This window comes from Podarcis bocagei (assembly GCF_964188305.1).
Source record: "Podarcis bocagei genome assembly, chromosome: 3".
NCBI lineage: Eukaryota > Metazoa > Chordata > Lepidosauria > Squamata > Lacertidae > Podarcis > Podarcis bocagei.
This window is the reverse complement of record NC_138127.1, coordinates 24,901,916-24,928,874: the sequence shown is the minus strand read 5'-3', so window position 1 is coordinate 24,928,874 and position 26,959 is coordinate 24,901,916. Positions and strand designations below refer to the sequence as shown.

General features: G+C 42.2%; 2 protein-coding genes across 6 annotated transcripts in view; one reads left to right on the top strand and one right to left on the bottom strand.

Annotated features, from left to right (window-relative positions):
• IMPG1 (interphotoreceptor matrix proteoglycan 1) overlaps nt 1–21,289 on the top strand; it is a 91,090-nt gene extending 69,801 nt beyond the window's left edge. The window contains exons 14-20 of one of the 2 annotated variants that reach the window (XM_081187338.1): nt 4,321–4,859; nt 6,757–6,976; nt 11,279–11,489; nt 13,818–13,985; nt 14,080–14,261; nt 14,510–14,587; nt 15,945–21,289. In XM_081187338.1, coding sequence (XP_081043464.1) covers nt 4,321–4,859; nt 6,757–6,976; nt 11,279–11,489; nt 13,818–13,985; nt 14,080–14,261; nt 14,510–14,535 — 1,346 coding nt within the window. In that variant the 3' untranslated portion in view covers nt 14,536–14,587; nt 15,945–21,289. Of the gene's footprint in view, nt 1–4,320; nt 4,860–6,756; nt 6,977–11,278; nt 11,490–13,817; nt 13,986–14,079; nt 14,431–14,509; nt 14,588–15,944 lie in introns of those variants that run through there. The other variant, XM_081187339.1, reaches the window with a different exon arrangement.
• Nucleotides 18,720–26,959, bottom strand: part of MYO6 (myosin VI) — a 110,164-nt gene continuing 101,924 nt past the window's right edge. For all 4 annotated transcript variants that reach the window (XM_081187327.1, XM_081187328.1, XM_081187329.1 and 1 more), the window contains 2 exons: nt 24,953–25,174; nt 18,720–22,573 (listed from right to left, as the gene is read on the bottom strand). In XM_081187327.1, the coding sequence (XP_081043453.1) occupies nt 22,374–22,573; nt 24,953–25,174 (422 nt within the window). In that variant the 3' untranslated portion in view covers nt 18,720–22,373. The remainder of the gene's footprint in view (nt 22,574–24,952; nt 25,175–26,959) is intronic.

Here is a 26,959-nt window from a genome sequence, read left to right as displayed (position 1 = left end):
CAGAGCACAATTTCTATTCTCATCCTGAAGCAAGGTTCTTAACCTGAGGTGCATGGTTCAATTTAGCAAAAGTTGTTCACTGGCTTCTAAATTCTCATTCTAAGATCTTCCTAGATCATTTCCTTCAGGACTCAGCTGCTTAGGGCTAAGCTACCCTGACTCCCTGTGACATCAGAGAAGCTAAGTCAGAGGGGACACAAATCTTTCAGAAATATTTAACTTGAGGCTGTGTTTTAAAATATACTGTCCCTGTTCTTCCAGCAACACTATGTCTGCATGCTGAAGTGCATGCTGTTGGTAGAAGCTGAGAGAGAGAAAAGGGTTAGACATCGTACATGAATGTAAGAATCCATCCACAGTTCTTCAGTATGCATACCTACTTGCTGCTTACGTATTTCATTTTCGGTCTTTCTAGAAATATAATTGAAATGTTCTTTTGGGTACAGGATTCCAGTGTTAACAGCTTTTACCTGGAAATTTACCTATAGATTCTAAATCAAATGAATAATATTCTGCCCTGAGAGTTCTGTCCAAACAGAGTTAGGTGTGCTTGAACTTGTTTAAATTAGTGGACTCAGTCCTTTTTTTTTTCTAGAAAAACTGGTGCCGGTACTCACCATGCAAGGGAGGGCTATCGGACACTGCCAGAGCATCATGTATCTGTCCCTAAGCTGGGGAGAAACTTCTCTGGCTTTGGGAAGGAGATGTGAGGCTCTGATTTGGGGCAGAAAAATACATCACCAGGAAAAAAAAGCACTGAGTGGACTTAACCCAGATTTAACACTCTGTTGGATTGTGGCATGTGCCTTTTTGTTCTTAAACTACATGTTGCTTTCTATAATGTTTTGGTAGTCCTTACATATTCTTTTTTTTTTAACAGCACTTGAGAGGCAACAAAATATAAAAGCAAAACAGGAAGTTGAGTTACGGATAAAGGATTCTTTCATAGGCCGCCTCTGACCTGCAATTCCCCTCCTGTCATATTAGCCATCTAATTAGACTCACGCTGTTTTGGTACTGTAATAGAATTCAGTGGCATGGCTCTCACTTTATAATCCTTTCATTAGGAAACACTAATTCTCTAAGCTGCCCAAAATAGTTAAAGTACAGTAAGCAGAAATAAATAGTGCATTCCCAGAAAATACAGTGGCAAATAATAAGCATACCGTAATGATTACATTTTTTTCATGAAATGAATTTCTTCACAATACCAGAGAAAGTATTAATAATGAAGATGCAATTTCAATCTATCTTGTGTGCGTGTTAGATGTTTTATTACCAACTGATTATATAATAGATTCATATGAAAACTTAACACAGAAATATTACTACCTTGTATAGTAAACTACTTCTATTCCTGTGAAACCTAACTTCTCTCCCATATACAGGCAACAACCATTTTGCACGTACCCGACTGACATGCGGCTACCGACACACACATCATTTTCGGCCCAGGAAAGGGGTGGAATGGGCAGAATGGGGTGGGGGCAGAATGGGCTTATGCGCTGACACAACTTCCCCATACAAATGGGGAGTTGCCTGCATTGAATTACAGGGATCCATTTCTGTAAGTCATTTTTGTAATTTTTTGGTATCCTTCACCATAGCTGTCCATTTCATAATTTTAATCTGTTCCCATAAATTGTTCATTGGTTCTGTTTTAGAGAAGTTTTGCATATAACATTTTTTTCTGTTAGTGAGTATATAAATTTATTTTCTACCTGGCATGCTCTTCAGTATAGTTTGACATAGAATCATAGAATTGTGGAGTTGGAAGGGGACCACGAGGATCATCCAGTTCAACTCCCTGCAATACAAGAGTGGATGGGTGGCATATAATAATAATAATAAAACCAACCATGGGGCTCGAATCCACAACCCTGAGATTAAGAGTCTCGTGCTCTGCTGACTGAACTATCGCAAAGCTTTCATGTAAGATCACCAAACCCCTGGAAGCTATTTTGATAGATGATCTTAGGAATGTGTGTTTAGGGACAAGGTTTATAGCCTCTGTATGCTGTTAGGTCTTCTCAACCTCACCTGTTGCCCAACCTGTTTGCGGTTCAAATCAGTAAAGTTACTCAACATTCTAGGTACTTGGTGGTGATGATGAGAATATTAAGTTTATGAAGTACAGCTTTTTAGAATGTATAAGCTAAAAAAGTTTCCATTTTCCTAAGTAGTAGTAAGCCTATCTGCTTTTTGTAGGGGGATGGTGCCACAGTCTGGCTAATAGTTCTGCCCCACCAACTTGAGCACTGAAGCTCCCTGCTTCTAAGTCAATAGGTGACAATGAGAAATATCTGAGAAACAGGCTCCCTAGAGCCAGTGTCCGTGCACCACTGATGTTTGTCCCCACCTGTTGCCGTTGTAGGAAGCACTCCTGGTAAGGGGTCTCTAAACAGTGATTATATAGGTGAGCGTAATGTAACTTCAAACACATTTGCCAGAAGCACTGCAATAGCAGAACAAGTCAGTAGCATATGAGAAATGATGGCAGAGACTTGAGTTATTTGTTTTGCAACACTCACTAGGATTGTGGAGGGGAATAAACTGCAGATCAGACCTAAATATATTCACAAAAAGCAAGTAAATCACTGTGTTCAAACAAAATGTAAGTTAATCCACCATATTCATTCATTTGCACCCAGTCACACTCAGAATTACCTAAACAAATGTCAATAGCAACCCACTTCTGTGTCTTGCAACCACTCAGCCTTTGACCAAGGTATGTTGGCAAGTTATTAAGGAAATATTGAATCAGTGAATTTGTGGAATAACTGAAGAATGTGCATAAGTGTATTCAGCAAATTTGTATTGACTACACTCTAGGAGATAGTCAGCTTTACCATTTTGATGTTCAAACCAAAGGCAAATCATTGTCATCTAATTTGCACCTAATTGCACATGCATCAAAGGTGCGACAGTTTGTCAAACCAATTAGTTGCTGAAGATTTAATCATAAAAATGAAGATTCTGAGCAAGAAATGTCAGCATAGCAACTTGTAGGACACAATACTACTGAAGCGAATTATTCTTGATATAATTGTCATCATCCCTTTATCTTTATGCTGTGCTCCTAATTCCCTTTCCTGTCATATTTCTTTTGGTTACAGACACTTGAGTACTCTATATTTCTGTACAGAATACCAAGACCTTTGCACATTTAGGAGAAAACATGATTGGGAGGGGGCGATCTATAAGAAGATTTGATGACCTAAGATAAATTACGAAAGTAATCATTTAGCGTTATCATTACTAAAATAATAGTTTAGGGGAAAATGTTTAAAAGTGACATAATGGGTATCTGGGGGGCAGAAAAGGACTGCACCCATGGGCACCATCCACAGTGTCATGCATTCTGCCTGCTCTGCCATCCATGCATTCAGCACATTTGAAAAGGGCAGCCTTCACATATACATCTGAAGGAGTGTGAGCTCTCTACCTACTTGGGAACGTTCACCATGTAGGGTTTCAAATCATACACAGTATTATGCAGCTGTACATGCATAGGGTCTCCTTTTGAGATGACACACAGATTCATAGGAGCCAACTCCTAGGGGCCGAGGTCCCTTCGGCCTCCCCCAATAAAATATTTGAAGGGGCGGGGCCCTCCAAAGTTGATAGGCATTGTCATTCAAATGGTGTGCATGTGCCACGTCTGGTGGTCAATTATGTAAAGCAGGGCTTACCTCCCCCCCCCCCCCGATGTCAAATTCAGGTGGGCTAACCCAGGTGGTCCTCCTTCCTCTGTATGCAGGCACCAAATGCATGGAGATGACTGTATGAACAGAGTTGAAAAGTAGGCCAATTTTTCATCTGAATATGGTCCTTACTAGAATAAAGAGAACAATGTTTGAGTTGACACATTAAGATTTTCCCTGTAATTCATGTTCCACATGCCTCCTCTGTTTGAATTAGTGTGTTTGTGGGAGAGGAGGCATGGGTAAGTTCTTGTAGAACTCATTCCATATGGATGGATGCCTCACTTTCACTCAGCCAGATGGTTAGCTAGAACACGGTTGTTCTGTTGGACTATTGAGACTATAACGGATTGGAGTTGAATTCCTGTATTTATTTGCTGAAGCTTATTGACATTTTAATAAGGCGCCCTGATTTGTATTTTGCTGAATTACTGTCATTTCAATTACCCGAATTGGATTTTAATTATTCTTTAGTCATCTTGTGTGCGTGTTTTCAGTAGAAAGTAGGGCATAAATGCCATAATAGGGAAACAATTCCGCTTTGACATCTTCCATAGCAGACCTTAAATGTGTGCTTTCTACAGTGTTGTTGTTCAACGTGTTGTTTCCTTTTTAGATGTAAAGATTACTGATGAACTGGAATCTTCAGGCGATGAGATTTTGGCTGCAATTACTACTATACCATATGTCATTGGTTCTCCTGCTCTTCCCACCTCTCTTCCTGAAGATGACATTTTGGGGCCTACAGATCAGATCATTTTATTGCCTGCTGTAACTACCAGTGGTCCTTCTGTTGTCATTGACCAGTCTTTCGAAGCAACAAGCTCTGGGTGGGCAGTGACTGACGGTGACATCCCTACAGGATTTGACATGGGGGTGCAAGATATTGCTACTGAACTAGATACGGTTGACATCATGAGGCCAGCAACAATTAGTGAGGATGGAAGTGGCTACTATGCACTGCCTGAAACTCCGGATATGACTCCAGCTCCTCCACTGAAGTACGTCACCACCAGCTCAATGACAACTGCAGCCAAAGGCAAAGAGCTAGTAGTCTTCTTCAGCTTGAGAGTAACCAACATGCGGTTTTCCGATGACCTCTTCAATCGGAGTTCCTCAGAATACAAAGCACTCGAACAGCAGTTCATGCAGCTGGTAGGTGGCAAAGAATTGGCTTTAATTCATTTATATTTGCAAGTTGTTAGGCGTGCCATTCCCCAAGTTAAAAACAAATTCCAAATAATGAAAAGCATTTTAAAAAGAAAACTGGTACCTACTGTTCTTACTACCCAACCCTGTTCAAGATGCTAATCACATGTGATGAAGGGCAGCAAAGAAATTTAATGATGATGATGATGATGATGATGATGATGATGATGATGTAGTTTCAACCTCATCCCTGCTTCAACTTGGGTTGGAAGAGGAAGTCAATTCACACTTAACGGCAAACCTAACCTGTACTTTCTGAAACAATAGTTGTTGTGTAGTCGTTTAGTCATGTCTGACTCTTCGTGACCCCATGGACCAGAGCACGCCAGGCACTCCTGTCTTCCACTGCCTCCCACAGTTTGGTCAAACTCATGCTGGTAGCTTCGAGAACACTATCCAACCATCTCGTCCTCTGTTGTCCCCTTCTCCTTGCGCCCTCCATCTTTCCCAACATCAGGGTCTTTTCCAGGGAGTCTTCTCTTCTCATGAGGTGGCCAGAGTATTGGAGCCTCAGCTTCACGATCTGTCCTTCCAGTGAGCACTCAGGGCTGATTTCCTTAAGACTGGAGAGGTTTGATCTTCTTGCAGTCCATGGGACTCTCAAGAGTCTCCTCCAACACCATAATTCAAAAGCATCACTTCTTCGGCATCAATTCTGAAACAATAGAAAACCCCAAACACACTAATTTTTCAAAAATCCACACTTCCCTGAATTTTATCAGGTTGTTCTTCATCTGAGTTGTGTATTTAGCTATGGTGGTGGTTAAAGTCTTCCTCTCTAATTGCGGCTCTATCACCAACACCTCTGGAAGAGGGGAAGCTGGAGAGAGAATATTTTGACTTCTCCCACAAAGCAGAGCCCAGCAGGCATGAGAGGATAGGGCGTCCCTTTTAGGTGTGCATGAAGGGAAACCAGCACCAGAATATTAAAAAAATGACATCCCTTGAACTACCTTAGCTACCACTGAACACTCCTGCTGCCATTGCAGGGCGGGACTCTTTTGGCTTCCTAAGCTGGAAGGCTGAGGTTGGAAGTGTGAATAATCATAGCTGGAGGGTGCTAGCTCTCCTTGCCACGAAAGAACATATAAAACATGCTCAGTTATTGGCTATGCAATGCAGAGCTCCCAGTATACACAAGTACCTATTGTTGACTTTGGCAGCTGGGACATAAATATCCAAGACTCGCTTTTTCCTTTTAACAACTAACAACACGCAAAACCCTCTTGAAACCATAGAACTGCCTTGCCTATGGCTGCAATTCACATTTAAGCATGTTTAAGTCCCATTGATTTCTTTTTTAACTGGATTGCAGCCTATGAAATTTAATTAGAAGGAAAATCACACTCTATCTATCTTAATAGATTATTGAAGACGATCTAACCAGAGAGACAGTTAAAGACTAACTGAGAAACTTAACCTGGTAGCAGATGTAAAGTCTGCTAATAAAGTCAGTGAAACAGAGCAGTTGATTTATGTTCCCTAAAATGAAAAGTGAATATAAGTGGAATCAATGATACATGGGCAGTGATAGAGGACTTAAAAGCAGGCATGTCCAAAGTCCATTTTGGAGGCCTAATCCTGCCCTCCGGTCGATTTAATCTGGCCCCTGTGGCAGTTTATTTCCTGGGGTAAGATTGTAAAAAAAAAACCTCAACAACTTCAATCCTAAAAGAAGCTCAACAACTCCAACCCTAAAAAAAAAATAATAATAATAACTTTGGTTGACCCTTTGGTCGCCCCCCATGGCCCTTCACTTCATAAAATCTGGCCCTCTTTGAAAAGTTTGGACACCACTGACTTAAAGTTTACTCTTTTCTTTTTCTTTGTTTTCTTTTTGTAGCTTCTTCCTTACCTACAGTCCAACCTAACAGGCTTCAAGCAACTGGAAATACTGAACTTCCGCAATGGAAGTGTGATTGTCAACAGCAAAATGAAGTTTGCCAAGTCAGTGCCGTACAACATCACAGAGGCTGTCCATTGCGTGCTGGAGGATTTTTGTGACGCAGCAGCTCAGCGCCTTAACCTTGAAATTGACAGCTATTCCCTTGATATTGAGCCAGGTGATGTAAAAAATGGGGCAGTGGGGGAAGAAACATCGCTCTCCTGCAAGCATTTCACAATGTTGGTTGCTCTCTGTAGGACGGGTGGCCCGGGAAGAATGAAAAGCCCCAGGTTGTCTTTAAGTCATGATCAGGGTCCCTCCTGAGAACCCAGTGAAACATGGCACAGAGCCCAAGCGCTTAAATAGCTGCTTTTTATCAACAGAAAATAGCAATTGGGGAAATGCGTATTTTGACAAGAAACATTGCCATTTATATATGCATTCTAAGCTAACACAAGCCACATGTTGTTTGCACTTATTTATTTGTAAAAAAATGTAAAGCTCTTAAACATTCCTTAAAGGTAAAGGGTAAAGGGACCCCTGACCATTAGATCCAGTCGTGGCCGACTCTGGGGTTGCGGCACTCATCTTGCTTTATTGGCCGAGGGATCGGGCGTACAGCTTCCGGGTCATGTGGTCAGCATGACTAAGCCGCTTCTGGCGAACCAGAGCAATCCACAGAAACGCCGTTTACCTTCCCGCCAGAGTAGTACCTATTTATATACCTGCACTTTGACGTGCTTTCAAACTGCTAGGTTGGCAGGAGCAGGGACCGAGCAACGGGAGCTCACCCCGTCGTGGGGATTCAAACCGCTGACCTTCTAATCAGCAAGTCCTAGGCTCTGTGGGTTAACCCACAGCGCCACCCACGTCCCTAAGCATTCCTTAGCATTGACAAAAAGGTACCTAGAGAGAAACTGACTATACTGCATATTTACTTTTATTGGGGGGGAAAGATGCATAGGCCAAAATCAAGGAAGATATTATTTTGCCCACAGTCCAAATGCAGTCAGTGGGAGTTCTGGCAAATGTTCTATGTACTTCACGCTTACAGAGAGCACCAACAGAATCACTCAAGAGTAAGAGGCCCATCCTGCCAAGTGAAGCAGCAGCAGGGATCTTGTGCCAGTTAAAGCTACTGGCTGGGAGGGCCCAGCCTGGTGACTGAAACAATTCTTCTGCAGCTGCAGGTCTGTTGCAGCTTTTCATTGGGAGCAGCTCCTGTAGGGCTGCAGGGAGATTTCCTAGCTGTTCAGTGCCCTGGCCAATGTCCGGCCAAACATCATGTAGAACATGGCAGAGAACTGAGTCTCTCTTTTAACGAATTGACCTTTCCTACAAGTAAATCTAAGAGTAGAATGAAAACGGTGGACTCTTCTTCTTAGAATGTGCTCCCAGAATGTATCTCACATGTCCCAACATAGCCCAAGGATTACTTGGTTTTCTGGTCAACATGCTGTCATTAAGTTACTGTGCTGATTTGCACACACTTTCCTATGACAGCTCTAGCACTAAAGAGCATCTGTTTATTTGGCCACCCATTCTACAAAACTGGTGAAAGAGTTCATCAGGCATTACAGACCTGAGTTCTCATTCCTTTGAAGAGTCACACTTCAGGAACATGGCATAATGGGCACTGAGTACCCTGCTGTGAGATAAGCACATGTTACATTGAGGTTATATGCTTGGGTGGAGGAGGAAGCTGAGTGTGCATTTTTAACAACAGAAAACTGTCTGCTGACCAAGGAAGGGTGAGGAGGCTGGCAGCCAGGCTACAGTAACTGAGAGAACCTTAATGCAGGCACAGACAGTAACTGTGAGAAATATCTCAAGGTGGCATAGCAACTGTGCAATGTGAACTCCTTTTCTGAAGTTGTGTGTGTCACTGTATACTTCATGACTTTAAAATGTTGTCTTGACAACAGTCCTGAAGGATCCTTCTTCTACCTCACATCCTGGAATGTTGACGCTGCATTTAAATGAGATAAACAAGATGGGTGTTAAATTGTGTCCCTTTTCTGACTAGAGCAAAGTTTGTGGATTAAAATGTGAGATGCCATGCAGCCAAAAGCACTGTAAGCAAAACCAAACATAGTTGACCATTTGTTTTTATGTACGTCTGAAGGGATGAGACACTGCAGTAGCCAGACCTCCTCTGGGGGTTCTTCAGCACTGCAGTTTGAGAAGGTTGTAGACATTTGGAGCTGGTTCAGAGGACAACGATGGAGCTGGTTCAGAGGACAAAGAAGTCCTGTGAAGAACGGGTGAAGGAACTAGGTCTCTTTAGCCTGGAGAAGGGAAGACACAGAGGACATGATAGTTGTAGTCAGATACCTGAAGGACTGTCACCTACAAAGGGGCAGAGACATCCTGTCTGCTGCCCGAGAGGGCAGGTCTAGATCTAATGGGATTAAGTAACAGGATGACTTTATAAAAGGATTAGACAAATTCATAGAGGCTAAGGCTTCCAGTGACTACTAATCCTAATAGCTATGTTGTTCCTCCACTGATGGAGGCAATATGCTTCTGAATACCAGTTGTTTGAAATCATCAGTCAGGTGCGGTTGTGCTCAGGTTCCATTTGTGGGCTTCCCACAGGCAGCTAATAGAACAGGATACTGAGACGAGATGGGCCGCTGTTCTGATCCACCAGGGCTGCTCTCCTTGTGCTTTTATGAGGGTGGATGTCAACTGAACATTAGGAGAAAATAATTAAAGTTAAGAACAGTTCAACAACGGAACCATTTCCCTGGGTGGCAGCGCATGAGATTCTTTGGAGATCCATCTCTTGGAGAATGCTCTTAGTCTGGATTTCCTGCACTGAGCAAGGGATGGGACTAAATTAGGGTTTCCCAAACTTGGGTCTTCAGCTGTTGTTGGACTACAACTCCCATCATCTCTAACAGGGGTGCCAACTGAAATAAAATATTGGGGGGCACAGGTAAGTCCCACCCCGCATTATCAGTCACAAGATTCACAAACCATTTGAATGGCAACACCTATCAACTTGGGGGGGTCCCTTCAAATATTTTATTGAGGGGCCCTAGGAGTTGGCTCCTATGATCCCTGACCACTGTTCCTGCTAGCTAGGGATGATGGGAGTTGTAGTTCAAAAACAGCTGAAAATTTTGGGAAACCGTGGACCAGATGAATGAATGAACTATGAATGAAAACTGAAGTCGACAAATGCCTGATTGGTGTATGTAGAAGTACAAATATATCTTGCTTTACTATTGTTTGTTTTAAGGGTAGGATGAAAACTCATTACTTGAAAAAATAGGATTATGTCTGAACCAACTTTGTTCCTAAGATTCTGCAGAAATATATAATCTCCAAATTAAAAGACAGCTTTTATTTCAGTGTTGCAAACTGAGTTGGGGATTGCTAACTATAACGGATATTCTAATAAGTTCTGTGCAAGGCACACAATTACTTGAACCAGTTTCCTTAGCATATCCTAAAGGATTTTTTAAACACTGTTACATTCTCTTTTTTAGAAAGCCTGGGAGATATAAAATTAAAGTTCAGTGTTGTGGGAAAATGAGAAAAAAGATCTACATACTGGTTCTCAGATATCTGGAGATGAGGCAGACTGCCAAGGAAACTGAGCCAAGTGACACACGCAGCTATGCGTCGCAGGCTTGTTTGGGTAGCAGACTATTCCAGAGAGGGAAGAGGACTCCTTTCCAGAAATAAAAGCCCTGCTGGATCAGACCAATGACTTGTCTTGGCCAGGATCCTGCTTCCCACAGTGGTCAAACAGCTGCCTTCAGGAATCCTACAAGCAGGGCATGAGAGTAGTAGCGCTCTCGCACAGTTGTTCCTAGCTAGTGGTTCTAAGAGTTGGGAGAGCTTCAAGATCTGATAATGCTGGTGGATTTCCAAAAAGATCAGTTAAGAAATCTTATGACACTTGGAGTATTTTAAGTATTAAAAAATAAATGTTAAAATAAATACCAGTGGTGTCATTAGACCAGTGTTTCTCCAACAGTAGACTAGGAACCACTGGTGGGACTTGGGCCATTTTCAGGTGGGCTTCTCTGCCTAAGAGCCGCCTTACCTGCCAGCCATGCCACAGCCTCTTGGTTGTACTAATGCCAGCACTGGCAATTCCTTGCATACTGAATTAAGCTGGTTAGAACATGGGGTGAATTGTATTAAGACATGGAGAGGAGCACTAGATACAGGGCTCCCATTATTTGTAATATGCAACTCCATTATTAGTCTGAGCATACGACTGTCACAGGCAGGAGAATCAAGTAAACGGAAAGCCAGATCACCAAAGAAAAGAATCCGTAACTGCAGCTTGTAAATGCAAAATGATGCTGGCTCTTCTTCTAAGATGTATTTTACTGATAGACTCGTACTTGTGGGAGGAGCTCCTGTTTCCCTCCTCATTCAAGAGTAAGTTTTTGCCAAGTGTCCGTGGCACTGCAGCAATGGACCCATTTTTAAAAAAGATTTTCCTTTTCTTTTACAGCTGATCAAGCGGATCCTTGCAAGTTCATGGGATGCGACGAATTTTCACAGTGCGTAAAGAACGACTGGACGAAAGAGGCCGATTGCCTTTGTAAGCCTGGTTATGTACGAAGAGATGGTCTGCCGTGCCGTAGCCTGTGTGAAATTGAGCCACACTTGTGTGTTAATGGTGGCAAGTGTGAATTGGTTCCAGGAAGAGGGGCAGTGTGTAGGTAAGTGTCATCACTATTATATTATTATATATTTATTTATACCCCTCTTTTTCCCTTGGCAGTGACTCAAGGCGGCTTAAAGGGGGGGATAAGAACAGCTAAAAACATTTTTTATGTAACTTATTTGTTTTATTTTTTAATTTTTTTTATAAATACACACAAAAAACAAAAAACAAAATTACAAACAAGAAAAAAACAACATAAGAAAAGATAAAACCATCCTTATCAAATTCTCCAAATTCCATTAGCTTCTCCAGGGAGGGAGTTCCAAAGTTTTGGGGGCAGCCACTGAGAAGGCCCTATCCCCACATCCCTACCAAGTATGCCTGTGAGGATGGCAGGACTGATTGTGATTATGAATACAGTGGTACCTCAGGTTACATACACTTCAGGTTACATACGCTTCAGGTTGCAGACTCTGCTAACCCAGAAATAGTGCTTCAGGTTAAGAACTTTCCTTCAGGATAAGAACAGAAATCGGGCTCCGGCGGCGCGGCAGCAGCAGGATTCCCCATTAGCTAAAGTGGTGCTTCAGATTAAGAACAGTTTCAGGTTTAGAACGGAACTCCAGAATGAATTAAGTACTTAACCTGAGGTACCACTGTATTGTGAATATCAGTGTTGCTGTAGAATTTGAAAGATATTATGGAATCTATTGCATCATGCAAACAGCATCACATGACAGAATGCAGCCATTATTCTTGGTTAGACATTGACTAGGGAGGGAACAGTGGTTTATGGCATCCATACAGAAAATTCCCAATTGTAAAGCTCTCTAGTAGCAGGACTGGGAAGATCCCAGGAGAGCTCCTGCTTGCCATAGTAACAGTACTGGCCTAAATGGGCCAGTGCTATGTTATGCGCCTGTGCTCAGCATCAAGTTTTTGGTTCCCACATAGTCATGTTGACTTTCCACCTCCATTGTTTGCCATAAGCTGGAATCTACTTCATGCAGCTCAGCGGAAAGGGCTTCAACGTTAAAGGTTATTTTTGTCAGATTTGAACATTGCATGTACTTGTCAGCTGTGTAATGGACCAGACGCTTTGTTTAGATTTAGCTCATTTTAAGAATCTGTAAATTGAAGGAGGTAATCTTGGGAGTTTCCTCGTAGCCTAGTTGATAGATACTGACAGGAAATCCTTCAGTCGCCTCATCAGGCATAATAGAAAAACAAAATAAAAATGCAAAACTTCCTATATGGAAAAATGCAAATCTTCTGTTATGGAGAGAGGAATGCATGTGCTTTCTGGTAGCCTATGCACTTCTTCTGCTATTGCAAGGGACATGAGCTAGCAGAACGGAACACTTCCCTCCTCTCCCCTGAAGCCCCCTGCACACCCTCAAAAGGGGCTCCAGGGGTTGAGAGACCCTCTGGAGAACATTTTGGGTGTGGGTTGAGGAAATGGAAGTGTCGCTGCACCAGCAGAACTCCACTGTGTTGCTTTGGATACAACCCCCTGCTTCTATATTCTAAAACTGGGAGGCTGGCCTTTCCTTGCCTGGCAGGCACCTCTTGTGAGGAAGACCTGCTCCAAGCTCTTTTCCTTGTAGGACCTTCCACCACTCCAAGTGAGCATATGGAGCTTCATGAGGTAAGTATCTGAGGCTTCACCGTGCTTGTGGTGGGAGATGTCACCGTATAGGAAATAAACCTGAATGAACACGCATTTGCCTGTCAGCCACTTACACCACGTTATTATTAGCAATTCTATTACAGTGTTATTACCATAATTTATGTACAGCATTTATAGTGCACTCTATAGCAGTCCTCAGGGTGTCTTACAAGAAGAAATCAAACAATTTAAAAGTTAATATGGAACCATAGAATTACAGAGTTGGAAGGGACCCTGAGGAACTCCCTGCAATGTAGGAATATGCAGCAGTCCTATAGGGGCATCGAACCTGCAACCTTGGCATTATCAGCACCACGCTCTAATCAACTGAGCTATCCTATAAATGACTGGCATTCAGTGGAGTCAGCCCGCTTGTGGAATTGACATCCACATGAGCTATAGGACTTCCCCTTCACTCTCTTGCCCCTGTGTGCCTCCAAACTCCACTCTGGGTGGTTGTGGGGACCCTGGAGCATATCTGAGCTGGGGGGAAAGGAAGGGGAAGTTCTACTGGGCCTACTCACACTTTGGGTGCCGGCTGATAAATATAAATGCAGCATAAAAAGTGGAATAAAAAGAAAAGTCCTAAAACCTAACACAGATTAAAGGGTTTAGGACAGGCATGGAGAACCTGTTTTGAATTGTTTTTCCTGCATGCCCTTGGTCTTGTTTTGACATAAAACTGCTTTGCTTCCCTTTCCCTCCATGTTTTAGATGCCCAGCCCGTAGAAACAGCCGAGGGCGTTGTGCAAAATACGCTCCAGCACCTACCCGGTCCAACATCTCCAAAGCTTTGATGCTTGGCTTATTAAGCCTAGTTATTCTTCTCGTCACTTTAAAATATAAGTTGCGAAGAAAATGCAATACCAAGCCTAAACTGGAGTAAGCAGCTTAACCCTCCCCCAACAGTTTTTTGGAACTTTTAAAAACTACAGACAGGAAGTCTTACCCTAAACAAACATGTTCTGCCTTGTAGAGGTCCTCCTCTCAGCCAAAGCAACACAGAGAATGCTGTCAGAATTAATCCTGCCTTTGACCACCATGAACCCATCAGTAGTTTGTGTCATGGGCCATGTAACGTAAGTGCTTGTATCAGTCCTTCAGAGAGCAGTGATCAAGGAGCATTGCAAAAGCATGAGCACAGAACAGAGCATGGAGGTAAAATGCATGCAAATACTACTCGTTCCTCTTCAAAATGTGTCTTCTCTGAGTTGCCCTTGTTAACAACCAACTTCAACTTGCCTTTGGTGTTCCACAACTAAAAAGGACTAACCCTCACTGTCTCTAAAACCTCTTGTCACAGCTTCAGACCAGAACATTCTTGTTAGCACTTTCTGCTCTAGCTTTTTGGCTTTGATGGCTTGCATAGCACACAGTAAACATTCATATCCTTCTTTTCTTTACAGGCCACCTGATACAAAGCAAAGACTGATGAGTTAGTATCTGACGCCCTGGATTCTAGGCAACAGTCAGCGGACATAAAGGTTTGTGGTTTTTATTTTTGTAAATAGCTATATATTGTGTGGAAACCTCTAAATATATATACCTTTGAGAGTCAGAACCCACCCTTCATGTATTTATTTGCCACTGCTATAGTTGAGCCCTTTTTAAAATAGCCTAAACAATCATTGAAGAGTGGTGTGAAAGTAAAAGAAAACTGAGCGCTACAAAAGCCTGGTAAAGGTAAAGATAAAGATAAAAGGACCCCTGACCATTAGGTCCACCCGTGGCCGACTCTGGGGTTGCAGCGCTCATCTCGCTTTATTGGCCGAGGGAGCCGGCGTACAGCTTCTGGGTCATGTGGCCAACATGACCAAGCCGCTTCTGGCGAACCAGAGCAGCACACGGAAACGCCGTTTGCCTTCCCACCGGAGCGGTATGATTTATCTACCTGCACTTTGACCTGGTACAAACTACTAAAGGAGAGGATCTTGGAGTATAAACTGGATTCTAGGGGTGAGCAAAAATGTCTGTCGTTGTCATCCCCCTCCCCGAATTCTCTGCCCAACATGTCGGCAGCAGCATGGTGTGGGTATTGGAGGAGGTAAGCAAACATACATTTTTGTTTGCATTGGTAGATGAAGGTAACGATGGAGTAAGGCAAGGATGGAAGGAGGACTAAGCGCTTTGCTTCCTTCAGCTATTCTAAGCAGTATTAACACTGGATCTGTATTTAACTCTGTTGGTGGGCAATAGAGGGGTGGGGTTGCCAAATACTCTTGGTGGGAATGGAAGTATCCAGCAATTCAGAAGGCGTTCAAAGAAGGAAATATTCTCAGAAAATGTAATAGTTATCTTCTGATAAATTTTGGCCAATAATTTATCTCAAGAGAAGTCTAAGGTGTGGGGCATGTGTCACTCCAGAAATTACCGTATTTTTCACCCTATAGGACACACTTTTCCCCCTCCAAAAATGAAGGGGAAATGTGTGTGCGTCCTATGGGGTGAATGCAGGCTTTCGCTGAAGCCTGGAGAGCGAGAGGGGTCAGTGCGCACCCCGACGCCTGGGGTGCGCTGAGCTCAGCACGCCCCAGGCTTCGGGCTTCGCGCAGCTCTCCGCTAGCCATGGGAGAGCTGCGCGAAGTCACGCAGCTCTCCCATGGCTTGCGGATAGCAGCCTGTTCTGGGGGCTGGGGTCGGGGGAAGCTCGGGCTTCCCCCACCCCGCACCGGGGGGGGGAATAATTTTTTTCCCTTTATTTCCCCCCAAAAAAACTAGGTGCGCCCTATGGGCCAGTGCGCCCTATGGGGCAAAAAATACGGTAACTCTGGAATTTGAGGGAATGCTCTCAGTGTCTTTTGAGTCCATGTTGGCCACATTATTGGCACTTTGTTTCCACAGATTTTCACCAAGAGGACTGCTGGTTATACCAAGTTCACTCACCTGGATAAATGGAGTCTTTGGGGGAGGAGGGAGGCAACAACAAAGCTTCAGAAGGCAACCAATACTTTTTTTCCATAACAGTGAACACATTAACTGAAGTTTATATCTGAGTAAAAAACAAGAAGGTGGCTGCACCTACTTTCCGTCAAAACTGTTGTCCTCCATTTTATAATATCCATGTTACCATGAATGCAGTGCTAAATGTATTTAATAACTGTACAGTGTTTATATGATAAATATTTTTATTTTAAAGCTTAGATTCAGATGCAGAAGTCTCTGCTTGAAAAGTTACCATCGGTGGTATTCTATCCCAAAATAAATGAACAGAAAAGTGGCCGACACATATACTAACTACTGGAATGGCTGTCAGTTATGTGGTAGTAAATGTTTTATTATAATTACTGGAGAATCGTATTGAAGGCTTACAATGGGGTTTTCAGCCCCAAACACCACCACCAGTGATTATTTAAGTCTTTATTAAATTTGTTAGTCACTTTCTCTTGTTCAGGGCAACCTAAAGTGACCTACAATCAGACAGACAGAAACTAAACCCCACGATGCTGTTCTTTTATAGATAATAAAGACATTAAGTGGACATTTTTATTTTAACTATAATTGCTAAGAGATTTTCCTATATGCTTTTGAGAATCGGCCTGTAAATTTTAGGCTGTGTGTATAAGGGATGTGTTTGCTATCATATAGTTGTGATAGATTGCAGAACAGACACCAAGCCACTAACGTGGTGTGATTTGTTACTGTACAAGACTTCTCAACTAGCAGCATGCAGACACATCTAGTAAGATTTTTCAAAAAATGGATACACACACACACACACCCCAACTACAACCCATACTTCTGTGCTGGGTCATTTGTCTAAATGGAATGATAGGTTGTGCAGAACGTTCGATGCACGCTAAGCACTGCATAACTGGTAGTGATCTGAATTGCTTTCAGTAAAAACAAACTGCTTCAGGTGTCTGCAGCAAGTAGGGGGTAGAGACTTGTTAGATAGGTTGGTGCATGTGCGTAATCCTACAACCAGCCAGGAATATGCATGAGCCTCAATTTCAAATATGCTAAAGCAGCAAGAGATGAGGAAGCGCAGCTTAGAGGCCGTTCTTCACCCCAACCCCAAGATGTAGAGAATATCCAAAGCCAGAATTATTTAAAGTTAGGTGTGCCTAGGAGGCAAGCACTAAGGGGAAGTTTTTTACTAGGGCTAGCATTGCTTCCTTTATTTTTTGGAGCGGCAGGTGTTTTCCTTTAATTATCAAGTGCATTTTTGCTCTGGGTATAATCCTAGTGCCCTGAACCGTCTCTCCTTCCTGCGTGCATTTAGGCAATACAGCTTATATAAACAATACCATGGCTAATTGCTTCTCTTAAATGTTTACTCGGAGCCAAGACCTGTAAGAGTTGAGCTAACTAATCTTCATCTATTTATTTTACGGTGTCAAGAAAGTCGCCTGCCAAGTTATATTCTCATATGGGCTTGTAGACGCCGCGTTAGAGGTAGTCAGCCGCCTCAAGGTAAAAAAAAAAGTTGAGTTTACAGTCAAGTATAACATTATTTATGTATACATGGAAAAGATCTCATCTTAACGTCAGTGAGGAAGATTACACGGACGCCAAGGTACCATTGCACAGCCTAGATGACATCTTTAGGGCATATATCTGAAGATATCCCACTATACACCAGGCACTATTGGACGTTGTGTAAGTTAATATTCCTCATTGTATTCAATATATTTTCATTTCAGAGCTATTTTTTTTTGTATATGTTTATTCATACCAATTTCTATAAGAAAAACAATAGAAATCGTTTTTACATGTCAGTTTTAATAATGAAACAATTGTTCTTGACCATAATTTATCATTTTCAAATATTAATTACCAAATATCTTTGCTGGATGAGAGAATGTTTTGTATTTCAATAAAATAATAAAATATTTAACTAGAGTGTAGACAGACTGTATTTCTATGTTATATATCAGAAAAATGTCTGCTTAGTAGTTAAAAGGTTTTTTCCCTTTTTGCGCATCTAGGATGCATGCATATATATAACATAAAATATTTAAAAGCGATATAAGGGCAATCAAAAATATTTTATAATCTTGCAAAATATTAAATCCAGTGCTTGTTTTAAGGTAAGTTGTAAACAACTTGGCTTCATTTGATTCAAGCTGGCTTATGGTCACAACTATCTTTAATTGGGTTGTGGAAAATTATGCATATTTGAGAAAAAAGCATTAGTTGGTAAGAAGAATGTTAGTTAGAAGCAATGACAGCCATCGACACACACACCCCGCCACCCCCCAAAAGTTCCTTGTTGGAATATTATGCAAGCCAATTCATGAGACAGTTTTAGAAGCCTGTACAGTGGTACCTCGGTTTACATACTTAATCCATTCCGGAAGTCCATTCTTAAACTGAGGCGTGCTTTCCCTAATGAGGTCTCCCGACGCCGGTGCCCTTCCACCATTTGGATTCTGTTCTTAGACCGAGGTAAAGTTTGCAAACCGGGACACTGTTTCCGGTTTTGTGGAGTTCGTAAACCGAATCGTTCTTAAACCGGACTGTTCTGAAACCAAGGTACCACTGTATTACTTTAAAATCAAATGTTGTTTGTTTATTTGCTTTAATGGTTACACTGACTTGAGAAAGCAAAGTGCAAGTTTCACAGATCCCCCAGTCATCCTCACTCTTTCTTAAATAAATAATATCCCAGAGAGATCAATGGAGTGTTTTTATTTTGCAGCAATTTTCAGTACATAATTAAGGTCATTTGACAAAGTACTTAAAACAGTTTAGGGTGAAAATAACCCAGGGATAAAGTAGGCAGAGATACCAGAAGCTGAGGAATTTTTCAATGGAATGTTAAAGACATTGTGCTATTTTCTGAAGGGAAACGTCTGTATAGGTTTTATGTTCCCAGTAAAGTAACATGAATTGAGACACAGGGCATGTTTATAACTGCATTTTCATCACTCAGTGACTGCGACCAGCACGTGAAACAGTCATCGCAGACCAAACACTATAAAAAGAACTTCAGCAGAACATCACATCCCTTGAAACAATAATCCGAATCCATTCAGGTGTATTCAAGTAATGTACATGCATAAGTAAAACAGCACCGCCAGAGATCTTATAACCAAAAGACAGCAGTAGGTCCATTTCTAGCTGCAACAGAGGGCTTAACTTGTTTTCTCTTAAGCAACACATGGTGGTTACTAATTTTAATGACGAAGCATGCAGCCAGATTATACGGAAGTGCGGGATATTGCAGTTATCCCAATCAAAAGTATATATAGATGGCATCACATGCAAGCATTTGGGGTTCCTTTTTCACAACCACTTCCTAGGATGCATTTGCTCATGGCTTTGCTTCCCAAATATAATGCATACAACTCATCTATTATGTCAGCTTACGCTCTTAACTTTTAGTTACTCCCCCCTTTTTGTAAGCCGTACCTTTAAATTACGACACAGAAAATAATTTAAAGGAGAAAGTGCATCTTTTATACGCCATTAACGATTTGATGTGATATGGGGTCCGTAAGAAACAGCCCCAGACATGCCAAGGAAAGCGAGTGGCAGCAGTAATTAACGAGGGTATTTTTAAAAAATAAATAAAAAGCATGCATAATGTCAATAACTGTTTGAGAGGATACAGAGACCATAAGAACATACACAGGGTAAGAGGCATTTTTAAACTGAATGTGATTCTCTCCTAGTAGGAAACACAGAGAGGTATGAAACTCTCATGTAGTGTAACATATCTATTCCTCATTAACTATTTTCCACCCCCCTTTCTCTGAACCTCTTCGCCATAAAAATCGTTGTGTTATCCACAGTGCTTTTTTAGAAGAAGAAGAAAAAGGTGCCAGTACTCACCATGAAGTCGTTACAGTAAGTGACACACTTTTAACGTTTGAGGGAGAAAAGGTGCCAGTACCGTGTGCCCTTGAGTACCCCCAGGAAAACAAGCACTGGTTATCCAACTGGCCTTGTATGTATTTGTGACACCAATCAGATCTAAAGCATGGCATTCAACTAGTGAAGTATCTGATTAGATCATGGTCAGTTAACGCTTAGCTTATGACTATAACTTTAATTCTAACATCCAGTCCCTATGGCCTCAGTTCAACAATTTTGCATTGAATAATCTTGTTCTGCCGAACATTGATTAGAGGGGTTCTGCGAGTTCAGGACCAGCACAAAAATCCTCTCTCGCTCTAGCTCTACATGGCAAAAACGTGTTGTATGCATTGTTCCTGTTGCTGGATCCTAACCATCCAAAATAGAGGGCTCCATACATAAACTTGGATCCCATGAACTGCAAGCGGTCTCTGTGCTGCCTCCTCCTTCCTGTTGCTCCTTTTGACCTAAAGTCAGGGTTTTTCTAAAATAGCAAATGGTGCAATGAAGGCTGGGGGCAGCGAGACCCTCCTTTGTGCAATTAGAAGTGCCTTTAATTGGGGTGGGCTTGTGATTTTGCTGGGCTCTGATTCCCATCAACTTCAGCCAGAATGGCCAATGGTGAGAATTTTAGTTCAACAACATCTGGCGAGCAACAGGTTCCTCATCCCTAGATTTAAGTCATGGCTCCCACTGGGGGGCGAAGGTTGCATGTGCAACCTCTGGTGGATTTTTGGTGGTGGCAACTTCGACAATCAAGGCTGTCAGAGCAGACCATGCCAACCAGCTCCAGAAAGTTGATGTGCAGGAATAGGGGCTTTTTACAGACTGAAGACAAGATGGAAATAGACAGGGTGTGAACAGTTTTAAACCATGCATTAAAATTGGAGGTTAATCAATATTGCAGTTTTACATCCTCTCAACCCTGTCCCAAAGTTGGTAGCCATGTGGGCACATAGCATTTTACACTGGATAGTTGTTACACTGCAGAGGGTATTTCTGCCAGGAGGCATGCTACGGCAGAAGGCAGTGACAATGGTGTGCTTAGAAAGTATATTGAAGAATTAAAAACTACAGCCCAGAAATGTAATTAGCTTCTTAATATAATAAGGGAGGGGAAGCCTCCCCAAATTCAATCTGTTTCCCTCCCAACCAGACAATACTTATTTCCCCAAATCTCCTAACACTGAGATAATACCAAGGTTTAATCTGTTGATATTAGCCAGCTATAGGGCTATCCAGCAACATCAATAAAAGGCAACTTCCATCTGTGTGAAACAAGTAATCGTTATACATAAGAAATTTAATTACCATCCAGGGTACATTAGCAAAAAAAAGCAGCCCACAAAGCCTGAAGTTGGAAGATTAGCTGCAAAAAAAAAATATCTGTAAGATTAGAAGAAAAGTTTATTACTTTAACACTATGAAGTTAAGCCATTTGAAGCAGCATGGCGCAATTAGAAATTCCAGTGCTGTGCCACTCCTCAAGAGTCTGAAAGTTTCTGACAGAAGCCACCTAATCCCATGTGCATTGCACTGAAGTACAAAGGAACAGCAAAATTCAGCTGACAATTAGGCTTTGCTGTCATGAAAAATGGAACCCACTTCCCTTATGCTTTCAGTCCTAAATGTATCTAGATATATATTTTTGTAAAATATTGCTTAACTCTGTCTTACTTCGTTTGACTAAGAAAGTTATAACCGAAAAATAAAAATGAAGAATTGCCTGAAGAAATTTGTCTTGTAAAAAATAGTTAAAAAAGGAAAAACCCACTGCTTAGTAAATTCAGCATGCATCAGCATAACTATCCCTAAGTACTCCAGACACAATTGTCCTGCTCTCAGTATTTGAAATCCTGCAATCTACCTAAGACACATTTCCCAAAATGCTTTCTTGTGGACATCTACCTAGATGTCAAGCAGTTTTCATAAGTTGTACATGAAGTCTTTCATCTTATAAAAGTTTTTTTTTTAACCTCTAGAGTAGAAGTTAATAAGGCCTCACAATTCCAGTTATAAGATGCAATGTACTTTTTTTCTTTTTGCTATGCTATCTTGAAGGAGAGACTAACATTCTGGGTATCACAAAGGAATTAACAGTGTAAAGAGGAAGACAAAATGCTGTCATTGTTATGTAGTTAAATCCCAGTAGAGTGTTACTCTATGTTACAGCACTTTTAGTGTCATGACAGATGCTATGGGCAGGGATTGGTGCATGAACGAAAAAAGCAAACCACGTAGTTGGCTGAAACGGATGTTCAGACCCTCAGAACTAGTGAATTCACTACACAAATTAAAACATCAGAAATACAAATTAAAAACTGCCACATTAATAAAATCTGTTTACTTTATATTAAACATCTCTAGACAATTACAGAATGTTTAAGTGTCCTCTGCTGCTCAGAGGAATTCTTCCCTTTATTGTTAAGGTGGGGGTGGGGGGCAAGTGTTAATGTAGAAAGTGACTACTTATTTCAATAGGTTCTGCAACATAGCAGTTGCATACGTAGGCCGAGCTTGTTTGCTCTCAATCGCATTTTGAAGATACTGGATTCCCCCACAGCGCTCCCAGATCTCTTCAAACTGCCTCGGCAAAATCTCAGCTCCACGCTTACGAGTCAAGCCAGTCTCTTCAAGATTCAGCTCGCACATCTCCATGTCATCCTTGCCTGGAATGTAAAAAAAAAATGGGGGGGGGGGAGAAAAACACCACCAGAATTAACAAAACATACAATGGGTTTCCAGTTTCTCCTACACTGGACTTACTGTGTTGTGTTTAGATTTTAACACATACAGTGGTACCTCAGGTTACATACGCTTCAGGTTACATATGCTTCAGGTTACAGACTCCGCTAACCCAGAAATATTACCTTGGGTTAAGAACTCCATTCTTCATGTGGAGAGAAAGCTGGACTTAAGAGTCTTCACCATAGCAATATTGCCACAAGGAGGGCAACTGCCACACAATCACACGGTGATCAAATGACAGAAGATTTGAGAGTCAGCACATGCACAGCACACTTAGAGAAATATTGCATAATTTTACAGGGCTTCCTTTGGTTTGGTTATGGGCACTGTTAGCTTTCCACACCACTTACTAGTGCATTTCCTTAGAAGTGTGGAATTTATTTCTCTTTCAGGCCCCAAAATACCGTATTTTTCGCCCCATAGGACGCGCCGCCCCATAGGACACACCAAGTTTTTTTGGGGGGGGAATAAAGAAAAAAAATTATTTCGCCCCCCAGACGCGGGGCTGGTGCAGGGGAAGCCCGAGCTTCCCCCGACCCCAGAACAGGCTGCTGCCTGCATGCCTTGCGCACACCTTCCCGAAGCACGGGGCGTCCTCCGGAGGGCACCCCGTGCTTCGGGCTGCAGGCTGCCGCCCCAAGCCTCGCGCGCCCGGCAGGATCTCCCGCCGGGCGCGGGAGGCTTGCAGACACCTTCCCGAAGCACGGGGCGTCCTCCGGAGGGCACCCCGTGCTTCGGGCTGCAGGCTGCTGCCCCAAGCCTTGCGCGCCTGGCAGGACCTCCCGCCGGGCGCGGGAGGCTTGCGGACACCTTCCTGAAGCACGGGGCGTCCTCTGGAGGGCGCCCCGTGCTCCAGGCTGCTGCCCGCAAGCCTTGCAAGCCCGCGGGAACTCCCCCGGGCTTGCAAGGCTTGCGGATAGCTTCCTGAAGCCTGGAGAGCGAGAGGGGTCGGTGCGCACCGATGCCTCTCGCTCTCCAGGCTTCAGCGAAAGCCTGCATTTGCCCCATAGGACGCACACACATTTCCCCTTCATTTTTGGAGGGGAAAAAGTGCGTCCTATAGGGCGAAAAATATGATAACAATAGCAGAGGATTGGTTCACATATGCACGCCCATCACTTGATGATTGCAGCATCAACTACAGGCGAAATGTTATGATCTCTCTGCCTTGTACGTACACAGTGCTTTTCAAGGGGATCAGCTCAGCAATTTAATTGCACACCAAGTGATGTAGAAGGATGTGTGAACTGAACCATGGTCTGTGGCACTGTAGCTAAACAGTCTCAACAGCACCACGAAGTGGGTAGTGTGGTTTTAAACGCTAGGCGCTTACCCAGACATTTAATATGACTTTTTCTGAAAATGTGAGCATCCCATTTTTATTAATAAACAAGAGATAATCAGTATTCGATTTTGCTTCAGTCTCATTAAATGAACTAAATTACACTTGCTTTGGATATATGGGATTTTGTTTAAAATCAGGCCATATAGATTAAGAGCAGTGTCTTACAGTAATACTCATCCGTATAACTTAGTCTGTATTAAGTATTGAAATGTGTTTAGGAGCTGCCAAATAATGTAGTTATTCTCATTACTCTAATTAAGGACTGATGTCTTTGGAAATTAGGGAGACTAAGCTTAATTAAACACATCCATTTTTACCAACAGGTCCCTTTCCCTCCATTCCTTATAAAAAATGCAATGTGCTTCATCATTTCCTTTAGCCCAGTGACTCAAGGTTTCTCCATTCCCTTCAGTGCCAAGGATACTGGTGCATGAAATACTGTTCTAACCCTTACACAAACAGAAGCCCTGTTCATATTGTAATTCTAAGATAGCTCTGGAGCAAAATGGATCCTGGAACTTTTGGTACTTCCTGCCAGACTGACCTTTGAACACATTTTCTTCTATTTAAAGAAGAAAAGGACGGTGCGGGGGGCATAGGAGCTGCTGTTTCCCCCTATTTTCCTTGAAAGTAACAGTAGGATAACTTGTTCAAAGGCCAATCTAGTAGGAAGCATGAAAAGTAAGTTAAAACGTCTAATGCTGTAAGGATGCTCTGCAAATGTAATACTGATATAACAAAGCCATCATTCACTGCTTTGCTTAAGTGATTTTGGGGTGTTTCATAATGAAGTTGGTTATATGATGGTACAGCCTTTCTGAATACAGCATTTGGATTTTATTTGTAGCTCCTCTTTCCTGCAACATAGCTCAAATCTCAGTTTGTTTGTTTTCCACTAAAAGGGGCCTAGGATTTCACTTTTCATTGCATAACAAAACTAAAAATGAATACCAACCAGCCACTAGCAAGATAGGGGGCTTATCAGGATGAAGCTCCATTTGACGAGCAATCCATGGTCCATCAAAGTGTGCATACCACCAGCCTTTCTTCTTGTTCTGCGGATCTTTGTATTGGTCTGCTGGGCGGATGAACGGAATACGAAAGTAACGCTGCTGCCGACTCATCTCTGCCTCTTGCTGCTGCCTGGCAGACAACTGGCTTGTTGGGTTCTGTTGAGCTACGAGGAGTAACTAAGGTTAACATTTGCAAGCCAAGGATCAAAATCAGTCTTCAGTACAGTTACTTCTGTTGTTTAATCTACACAGAAAGTAGGGAAATTGTGAAAAGATGATTACAGTGGTACCGTGGTACTCGAAGGGCTTGGCTCCTGAACAAATCGGCTTCCAAACGCCGTAACCCTGGAAGTGAGTGTTCCAGTTTGCAAATGTTTTTCAGAAGCCGGATGTCTGACGCAGCTTCCAATTGAGTGCAGGAAGCTCCTGCAGCCAATCAGAAGCTGCACCTTGGTTTTCAAATGGTTTCGGGAGTTGAACGGACTCCCGGAATGGATTAAGTTTGAGAACCAAGGTACCACTGTCTGTATTCCATAGCAGGGAAATGAATCACGATACTGCTCCCAAAGGAAACACCTTAAAGCATAGTTTCACAAGTTACCGTATTTTTTGCACCATAACACTCACTTTTTTCCTCCTCGAAAGTAAGGGGAAATGTCTGTGCGTGTTATGGAGCGAATGCCTGCGGGTGGCGGGGGGGGATCTGCTGCAGTCGTGAGCAGAAGATCCATGGTTCCCCTTCTTTCCTCCTCCGTGGTTACAAAGCATGGATCCACATGGATCCTCAGGATTTTTGCATTGGGCTACTCCAAACTCACTGTCAGATCACATGTCTGTGGCCACAGCATGAACCACAAAAATCATATATCCACTATTTCGTTTAGAATATTTTTTTCCTTGTTTTCCTCCCCTAAAAACTACGTGCGTGTTATGGTCTGGTGCGTGTTATAGAGCGAAAAATACGGTAAGTTACCCTACAACCTGGAGTAGATACAAACGGTACAAGAGAAGGTGAATGATAGGTACAGGTTGAGAAACAGTCACCGCTTAGCTTACCTGAAATCCCACATTCTAAGATAGAGAAGGGGAGGGCCATTTCCTGAACTTTGAGAGACTTGAACTTGGCAAAAATACCAGTAATATAATTAATCATGAATTCACAATAGCATTACATAAATCTGATCCAGTAGTAGAAACTGGTCCCTTAGTCTGCACTAAAACCTGCTGAAGATAATGTTAACTGAAACCAGGCTCAGAAGTAGCCCCAACTTGATTCCAACTTCCCACATTGCCATTGAAATTCAATGCCTACTGTTCAAGTTCACCTAAGAAAGAACTCTTCTCAACAACTCTTTATGTTGTGAATCACCCTGAGATCTCTAGATGGTATGCAAATTTAATAAATAATAATATTTCTTTTTAAAGATGCTAAGAATTCAACTGTTGTGGGCAACTAAACAGAAAAAGACATTTCAGTAATTCAGTATTAAAATAATTAACATTGAATTCCTCTGTTAGCCAACCAACTTTAAGTAGTGAATCTGGTTATGGACTCTGCCTGGCTGAATAAAAAATGATGAGCTGCTGTCACATCTGATTGATTGATTTATTCCATCCCCTCCCAATTTATAGGCAACATATTGGCAACTAGGAACAGAAAGTAAGTGTATCTTGCCCTCATTCATACATGTGGTGTTAATAAATCCAGAAATAGCCATTGCTTATCCCAGTGTAGAAATATTCCCAGTATAGAAATGAGTAAAAAGACCCTTCTGCTATAATTAGGCTTTAAACCATAAATATTATGTCCAATTTATCCATTGGCATCACGGCAAACATTCATGTAAATAGTCAGTGTGTATTTTTCTGGGAGAATTATTAAGCCTGTTTATTTTCATTTAAATTAACTGGCATGCAAAGTAATACATCTATTTCTGTAAGTCTCCTCA